Source organism: Ammodytes marinus (genome assembly GCF_949987685.1).
Source record: "Ammodytes marinus genome assembly, chromosome: 16".
Classification (NCBI taxonomy): Eukaryota; Metazoa; Chordata; class Actinopteri; order Uranoscopiformes; family Ammodytidae; genus Ammodytes; species Ammodytes marinus.
The window spans coordinates 21,937,693-21,947,135 of record NC_137220.1 but is presented as its reverse complement, the minus strand read 5'-3'; the positions used below and the strand labels follow the sequence as shown (position 1 = coordinate 21,947,135).

Below are 9,443 nucleotides of genomic sequence, written 5' to 3'. Positions count from 1 at the left end.
TTCACACAAACACACTCATACACAGATGGCAGTAGCTGCTGTGTAAGGCACTGTCTGAACCATCAGGAGCAATTTGCGGTTTAGTTTCAGGTTCCCGGTGACACAAATATAATGGAATATAATGCAGTAAGGCTCTCAGGCATTCTGTTTTGCTTTTAAGTATTTATTCTCCCAAAATGTCCAACTTTCTGCACGTACAGGTCTCAAATAAGACACTTGACAAAATATATTTCAGAAACCCTGAAGGTTATCATTATTGAAATATAAAATAACAGGTTATATAAATGCTTCCACCTCCTGAACTGGTTGAATTTAATATTTTTGTGAGGATGAAAAATGTACCTCTTCTAAATATTTAAAGGGACGTGAATATGAATTGAGGGATGGACGTGCAGGCAGCATCCCTTTGACACTTACTTACTCTAATTATAACATGTTGTTGACTTTCTCTTCATCCCCCTAACTTCCTTTCCATAAAGTGATCTACTTTTAGTCTCTCTCTCTCTCTCTCTCGCTGTCGCTCAACGTTCATTCAGCAGCTAAAAGAGCGTCACGGACACACTCCCTCGACTCGGTACACACACACACCAATAACTCTCTGTGAATATTAGCCGTCTGACCAGCAGCTGCTTTTGGTCGCCGTACAAAGCTCCACTCTGCAGCAGCCTCCCCCCCCCCACCGCTTTGTGTGTATGTGTGTGTGTGTGTGTGTGTGTTTTCAAGCGAGGGATAAGAGGACAAGCATGTGATCTCGGGCTGCTCTTTTTTTTTCTGGAAGGATTCTAACTCACCACTCGTCTTCTTCTTCTCCCAGCCCAGACCAGCCCAGCCCAGCCTCTTTTCCTCCTTTTTTCCCCCTTTTTTTCTTACATTATACTCTCTCGCTCTGTCCCTCTTCCTCCTCCTTCCTTCCATTTCCCGTTCTCTCTCTCTCTCTCTCTGTCATTCTCTCAGCGCTTGTTCTAATTTTGGAAGCATGGAACCTCGGGGAGCGCTCTCCCAAAGCTATTTACGTCCTCGCCTCTCCGACTCTACCTCCTCCTCCCTCTCGTCGGCCAGGAGCTGATCAGCAGCATGAGGAGCCTTTGATGCACCAGAGCGGGGGAATTGGGCTTCTCCTCGTCTCAGTTATTTTTGTTCTGTGTGTGAGTGAGTGTGTTTGTGTGTGTGTGTGTGTGTGTGTTGCAAGCTGCGGGAAAGCTGCGAAGAGGCTGCAGCGGCGCGGCTCTCCAGCCGATCCCCTTCCATCACTTCTCGGGCTTATAGAAATTGCAGTTCTACAGGCTGTACACGGCAGACGGGATTTTCACTGATTCCCCCCCCCCCCCCCCCTCCCCCGTCCTTCCTGGTTCTTGGATTTGCTTGTTAAATTTTTTACGGCGGTCAAGACTCACGGGAGCATTCAGTGCAAACTTTTTTCTTTTCATCCGCACACGTTGATGTTAGTCCCTTTTCCATATCGGGACGTAACATACTGAGGGGCTCGTCCTGCAGCCTCCGGAGCCAGCAAAGTGTTCCTGCACGGATTGGTACGACAGGTGATGTACACAAGACAGACTGACCAGAAAGTCACATTTCAGGTCATGGCAGAGTCTGTTTTTTCCTAAACTTGACTCCCAGAGCTGTACAAGCTTTTTTGATTTTCATTCATTGATTCACCGAGCCGAGGAAAGGATTTCTGGAACCTGCAGCCGAGGCTACAACATAAAAGAAAATGACATGCCCTTAGTGTCACTGAGTGGTCATCACAGCACAAACCGAAGTGCCAGAGACGACGGAAGCACCAGGACAACTAAGTCGTTTGATGTGTGCAGAGTCTACCTGCACACATCAAACTGCAGCCTTAAACAGGACACCTTTGGCAGATTACGCAACAAAAGCGCAGAGGAGTTTCCCTGGGTCCTCTCTGGAAATGTTTTAATTAAGATATGGACCCAGGATGAGTAATACGTGGTTAATTTTTTTTTGAAAAGCATATAGCGTTGTCCGTCTCCCATCTGTCCAAGGCAACTTGAATCCTAACCTAAGCCATGCTGCTGTCTGGGAAGAGGATCTGACGGGTGTTTTTTAATACATTTTTGTGACAAAATAAAGCACTTCCTCTCGTCTTGGCATGCTGTTGCATCCCCCAGTGTCAGGATTGTGCGCCATGTTGCAGACCATCTACGAGACTGAGTCCTGTTTTTCCTCTGCCAGCACAGACAGCCACCACCAGCCTCTGGAGCTCCTGAACGGCAACAGGGGCTCCGGCACTGCTGCCATGCCCAGCACCGGTGAGTCATCTCTGGGAAAAGGAAAGATTGGGAGGGAGGGGAGGAGGAGAGGGGGACTGCTGTGTGCTGAAGATTTGAGGGGATATTAGACTAAAGGATTTGGACCCAAATGTAAAAGGCATATTATGATTTGGTGAAAAATCACAAAAGTTGTTGTGCTAAGTGCAACACTTCCCCATTGGGGGCACGGAGGGAGACATACGTTAGGCAAACATGCTCTGTGAGGTGAAAGGGACAGGTGCATGCTAGTTGTTCTAAAAAACAATGGTGTAGTGTAGTTTAACCTGCTCATCAAGGCATCCAGCAGTGTGAGCTGTGAAAAGTGGCTCACTTTGCAAGGATCGGTTATTTAGTGACAGTTGTCTGTACAGCCATATATATATATATATATATATATATATATATATATATATATATAACAGGGCTAAAGTTGTAGCCAACAGCTAACTCACTGAATCTATAGCAACATGCTTCTTTGGCATGCTTCTTTCTCCCTCCAAACCACCTAGATTAAAGGTGCAAAGCTGAGCGCCAATGTCCAAAACAGAAGTACCACGAAGAGTAATAGTGACCAAACCATTAATATGAACTTTTTTCCGTAATTTTTTCTACCAGTATCGTTTAATATGTCTAAGGCTAACGATAACCCATCAATATGGTTCCTATGTTTCTGGAATGCTGCTGATTTGGTTCTCTTTGCATTTACAGTCTATTTGCTCTATGTTTTAAAAACTGAGGATACAATAGGCAAATAAGTCAACAATTAAAATTGTTACGAAAAGATTGACAAGGATGTTGAATGAATAAAAAGGCATATTGAGAAAAATCCCACTGTTTTTAAGCAAATCCATGAAGCACAATGTCCTCTCTTCACTTCTTCAGGATTAGAGGGGAAATAATGCCTCAAGCATTTTTCAATATATCACACTCCTATCATGATTTCCAGCAATATTCCTTCTACTATTGTACACTGCTGTTTGTCAGTTTTCAGGTGTATGGATAACCCTTTTGTTTGTGAACCCTTGGAGATTTTGAAGAGGATCTATTGAACCCTTGAGTGCTCTACAGAGCCCTAAGTGTCATCTTTACTTTGTAGGTAGAAGTAATTTATGTTGATGGTAATGATCAAACGCACATCTTGTGTGTATATTTTCATTTTTAATTGAACTTTTATTTATCCTCGAGAGTCCTTTGTGAACGATGTAGCAGCCAAAGCTAAGTGAGCTTGGTTTGGACAACGCACATTCACTCTAATCTCCCTTTCAGCTGCAATTACCATGTTGGCTCAGTGGTGAACCTCGGTCAGTGTATTTATGTGTGTTCAGACTTAACAGGCTCACAGGCGCTTAAATATTGGTGTTTATGTTGGGCAAATTTAATCTTTGCTGCAGCTTTGGCTTTCGAGGATTCGCCTTGGGTTTACCTATGGGTCATTCTACGAAAACGTGCCATTTTGTGTCCCTGACACAAAATCTATCCCAATAAACTATATTAACAACACAATTTAAAAAAAATTCATTGGTATGATATGGTAAACAAACAATCTTCATTTAAAATCTTCATCAAATACTCATTGATATTTTTTTGCATTTTAAAGATTTTACAATTGTATATCTGTTAAATATGGTAAAAATGGCTTGTCCCTCGGTTAAATTGTTCTATTACAAGCAGCTTTTAGAGAGGATAAAATCCAATTATCTGAAAACAACTTTAATTTGTGAAAAGCCTTAATTGTTAGTTAACAGATAATGCTTTTATTTTATTCTTGACCTTTTTGGAATATTGAAAAAAATTACATTTAAGTAATGTCCCTATGTGTTACGTCAAATGCGTTACTTGAAAGAAAGTGCTCCTCTATTTTAATGAATTTTCATTGAGTTTTTAATTTGACTGAAGGGGACGGTCATAGTGTGTCAAACTGCGTTACCGTTATATCATGTATTAAAAAGTTAAAAATTTTAAATTAAAATGTACATATAAAAACACATTTTAGCATCTTTAGAATGCACACCATGTGGTGTCATGGTGTCAACCACATGGCTAGTAATGGCTGCCAAAAGGATATTTTGTCAAACCTGTTACTGTCAAACCTGTTACTATTAACTCTTTCCCCGCCATGACCCCATGTTTATTGTGTGTCCAAACCAGAATAATTTATACAATACATGATTATAAATGTTATTTATATTAAGAATAGCATGTTTTGTCCCTAAATATAGTGTCACTTCATTACCTATTTAATACAAGTTGGTGTTGGTAACGCGATTGACAAAGCACATGTCCATGTTGATTATTTTAGGGAAATAAAAAATAAATGAAAATAGCCTGAGATGGCACCACATATTTTGCTTACAGGTAAGGGTCTACTTAAACCAAATTAGTCCTTAAACACAATAAAAATAATACTTTGAAAATCTGATTTTCAGAGAGGGAAATGGCACGTTTTCGTAGAATGACCCCTATATTCATTTAATTTGTTCTTCAAAAACTCCTAATGCATTGTTGTAGGCCTTAATGATACTGATGACACTGAAACTATTAAAGCTAATCAAAGGAGAAAAATGTATTTAAAAAATATCATGCTACTATGTTTTAACTATGAAGACTAGCAAATAGGGATGTTCATTGTTGACTGTTTACTAGGGCTGGCCCGAATGCCATTTTTCAAAAAAAAAATAAAAAAAAAAAATAAAAAAAACGAAGCTCCGATTACTAATTTAAGCTCCGAATACTAATTTTCTGAACGAGTATTCGAATAATTCGGGCCAGCCCTAAATATTACTATCAGTTAAGCGATTAAAAAAAAACATCACACATGTCAATCGACTTATGGGGGCATGTCGACTCTAAAAACCAACCAAACGTGCAGGTTTTGTGCCACGGCGCCACCTACCGAATTGGGTGACCGCAAAAGTTAACTTTTCATCCTTCTAGGTTCTAAGTTAAATTCAGTCTGCAGCTGATAATACATGTTTGCCAGTTATTTTCACCCTGAAATTTGTTATTTATTTGGAAATAATGACATGGCAGACCGGCCAGCTAGACCGGTTGCTAAATTATAATTACATTGCCCGTTTCCATTTTACTTTTTGTCCTTTGCAATGTTACTGACTTTGAATCTAGCTAGCATAACATTAGCTTGGTGGCTAACAGCTGAGCCGAAGGGTTCAGTCAGCTGAGCGCACTAGTTTATCTCTCGGTGCCGTATATATTGCCCGTCCTATTTACTGGAGTACTGTACTAAGTTTTCATTACATTACAACTTTATTATGGGATCGTAATGATCCAGTGCTCCAGTACTGCAGCCAGACCCTACTCCAGCTCAGGGCAACAGCACTATTGGCTAATCATTTTTTTTGGGTTCATCACCTTGAACTCCTTCACATTAAACAAAGTGATTGGAGCCATTGTCAGTATCAACATATTTGATTAGTGCAGCTTTAAAAAATATACTTACTTGTTGTGTAATCAATTGAGGCAGATGTTGTCAAAGCCCTGCTGCAGGCACAACATACAGCATCTGCTATGGATGACCTACGGTCTACCAGCCCATAATACTTCTGACCCACCCTCAGTCTCTATAGCAACGCTACACATGTGACTCTTTTCTCTCTCCTAGCTTCTAATTTGTCTGAAGTACACACAGCCATTATACTATTTTTATACCTCACTCTCTCTGGCGCTCCGTCTTTTCTTTCTCCCCCCTCTGTCTCTCTGACTCCTGGCTTATTTTAGAGTGTTGTGCAGGGCTGATGTCATAGTGCCTTTTTTTCTTTTAGCAACGCAGAATGTACAAGACGGGTAGAAAGAAAGAGAGAGAGAGAGAGAGAGAGAGAGAGAGAGAGAGAGAGAGGAGAAAAGACGAATATTGGTTTCCAGAAATACCTCCCAGCAGCAGCAACACCAGCAGCAATGTGAAATGGGAGCGACAGAAACAAGAGACTGGCCTTGAAAATACACACAGCAGTCTTCCTTATTTATAGGCAGCATTGACTAATCTTGGCCAGGTTAGTGTCCTTGTCTTTTTTTTAATGGCCGACACATCAGACGGTGGACATAGATGGTAAATGTAATCAGAGGAAACGAGGGACTTAAAGGAGTTCAAATGGGAGGCTCTAGGAGGCAAAAGAGAAAAAGCATCAAGCGCTTGTTGTCAACTATTAAACCAAAGTTGCTTCTTCTTAATCTGCATCTTGGTTCATTGCTCTACTGTTTCTGCACTGCACTTTCCAGAGACAATCCGTCAACTTTCTTCTACTTGTGTTTGTTCCAAAGCCGCTGGAAGCATGGGGACGCTTCCTGTGTGGCAGGAAGGAGACATTAGACAGAGCGTATAAAACTGCAAACAGCTTTCATTATGTGGACACACATTATTGAGGATCACAATGGCCTTAAAGCGAGCACATGTATAGCATTCCTGTAGAAGGTAGAATTAAGAAATTCCCAGCTGGATCATAGTATGGAACTGGCGCATTCCAGTGGTCTGAGAAAAAAATAAAAAAATCTCGCTGGTGGAAGTGTCTCTATTAATTTAAAAGGAATTGGCAACTAATAATGTGTACTGAAATAATTTTTCTTCTTTCCTTAGTCTTATATTGGTATTGCATTGTATTTTATTTTATTTTTTTGAATGCTTGTCGGACCAATCAAGCAATTTGATTGTTGAAACTGATGCCCATTTTCCCCTTTTCTCTGACATTTGATACACCGAAAGATTGATTGGCTAATTAGACTAAGATGGCCAGACATGAAGGAATCTAATCTTGGTATTGTTGCAGTTGCATTATATTAAAAAAAAGGTATGGCTTCGCCCCTTATGACATCATAAGGGGAGATAAATCTGACTGGGGTTTTTGAACACAGGTTTACATAAAGGTGGAGGAAGAGAGATATGGTTGTTTTTTCTCATATTTTAGTACTGTAGTCTAACCCATATTATTGTTGAAAAAACATAAAAAAAGTACCTATTGCATATTAAGTGACCTTTAAATTCTCTGTGTTGCACTCGGATGCACAGTCTTGTCGTTCATTCTTTTTTTTCTGCGTCCATCTCTGTGCATGACTTACTGTGCAGTGAGCTGTAGTCAGTTCGAGCCTCATACCATTGACTCAAATGTTGCCTCTTTGTCAGACTGTAAGTTAGTGTGTGTGCGTGCGTGTGTTTACCAGACTATAAATGTCTTCAGTTTGACGTCAGACGCTGGCTGCTGTGGAATGCTGCTCCCTTGCCAAACGGACGGTTGTGCACACACTCAAAGACCAGTCTTACACACACACACACACACACACACACACACACACACACACACACACACACACACACACACACACACACACACACACACACACACACACACACACACACACACACACACACACACACACACACACACACACACACACACACACACACACACACACACACAGGGACAGTGTGTGTGTTGTAGTGGAAGGGGAGACACGTGCGTCACACTGAAACACCAGAATATTTGTTTAGGTAATTTAGATGTGAGTGGCTGCACATATATGCATAGAACCCCCATCCTCGACACACACACACACACACACACACACACACACACACGCGCACAAAGACACACTGCCTTGTTTATCCCCAGCTCACTGCGTTTGGGCTTTTTACCAACTTTTAATTTTTTTTAATTTTCTTTGGACTGAGCTCACCAAACAGTAACAAACTTGAAATTGGGCTGCTTTTTTTTGTGTGTGTGCAAGTGCAAGCGTGTGAGTGAAACATAATCCGTTCATTCCACAACATTTAGCCAGAGATAAAAGCAGTGCTTGTGCTGAGCTGTGACAAAAGATTTGAATGAGTAGAGCAAACCCTTTTACTGAATATTGATACAGAATGATTTCTCTCTCTCTCTCTCTCTCTCTCTCTCTCTCTCTCTCTCTCTTTCTCTGTGTTTTAAGGGCTGAGGTCAGAGGTCAGTAAGTCAAGTAAAGACAGTAAAGATCTAAAAGGAGGAAATCGTTTCCTCCTCTAATCAGTCACAATCCTCCAAGACTAAGCTAATACGCTATCTAGGATGTGTCTTTTTGATTAGCTTAGAACACTCGACGTGATGCAGAACTGACGTGCCAAAGAATGTGACGTGACGAATCGGAAAACCTCCGAATAGGAAGGCCAGACTGCACAGTAGGAAAGTACTAATTGCATTGCAGAATTGCAGAGAGGTCTGACGTCCGAGTGTGTGGCAAGGTCTTGAGAGTATAGCCTGATCCCATTGTAGGGGTCAGCAAAGGCCAGGAGGGTTGTAGTCAGGTCAGAGTCAGAGCCCTGCTCTAGGGCACATCGATAGGTGTTGACAGGTGGCCCCCTACTCTCCCCCTCCACCATCCGTCTAACAGACACTTTTAGTCAACCTGTTGGCTCTCTGCACTACTAATAGCCAGCCGAATGAAGTAGTCCGAATGACGTCATACAAACTCTCTCTCTCGTTTAGTCTCACACACACACGAGTGATCAGTGTAAGCTGATTGGAGCAGCTTAGCTGATAAAGAGCTTCCGATCCAAGCGGTGTGCCAAGTTCAAGCGTCTGTATGCCTATTGTAACAAGTAACAACCTAAACAACTACACCCTTAAAATATCTTTCTGTCCACCTGTGTTTACCCAGCTGCTATTTTTGCATTAAGTTTGCAAAAAAAATTGAAAAAAATGTAAAAAGTTTATGAAGTGCAAAAGATAAAAGAAAAAGGTTTAATGTTGAGTTGGAAAAGTTGGCATATGGATACAAGCAACTTAGAACCAGAAGTAAAAGGAGAGAGCAAGTTATGATGTACATAACATCCACTGAAGAGACATGAATGTCATATTTCCATCATGTTGTTTTTTAGATTTGTCTGGTGTGTTTTAAAAAAAAAAAAAAAAAAATCGTTTTTTATCACCCTCTCCATTTTCGATGTTTGGTTGGCAGTGGCACCCGACTGTAGAGTCAGCAGCACCCACCAACTGTTGATATTCGCCCAAATCCATCTACCTCGATAATATACCCCAGCGCCGCGGTAACACTTCATAGGTTGACGCTTAAAATGCTGTTGACACATTGGAAATGAATGATGATGAATCCCTGCCTCGCTTTGTTCTCATATCTTTCATTTCACAAGGTGAGAAGAAGCCGGCCAACGCCACACTGTGGTGCCCAGAGCAG

General features: G+C 41.3%; 1 protein-coding gene across 1 annotated transcript in view; it reads left to right on the top strand.

Annotated features, from left to right (window-relative positions):
• Nucleotides 1-2,113: 2,113 nt before the first annotated feature.
• Nucleotides 2,114-9,443, top strand: part of hdac5 (histone deacetylase 5) — a gene marked incomplete at its 5' end in the record, with an annotated part of 33,198 nt that continues 25,868 nt past the window's right edge. The window contains one exon of the mRNA XM_080044207.1: nt 2,114-2,273. Coding sequence (XP_079900333.1) covers nt 2,114-2,273 — 160 coding nt within the window. The remainder of the gene's footprint in view (nt 2,274-9,443) is intronic.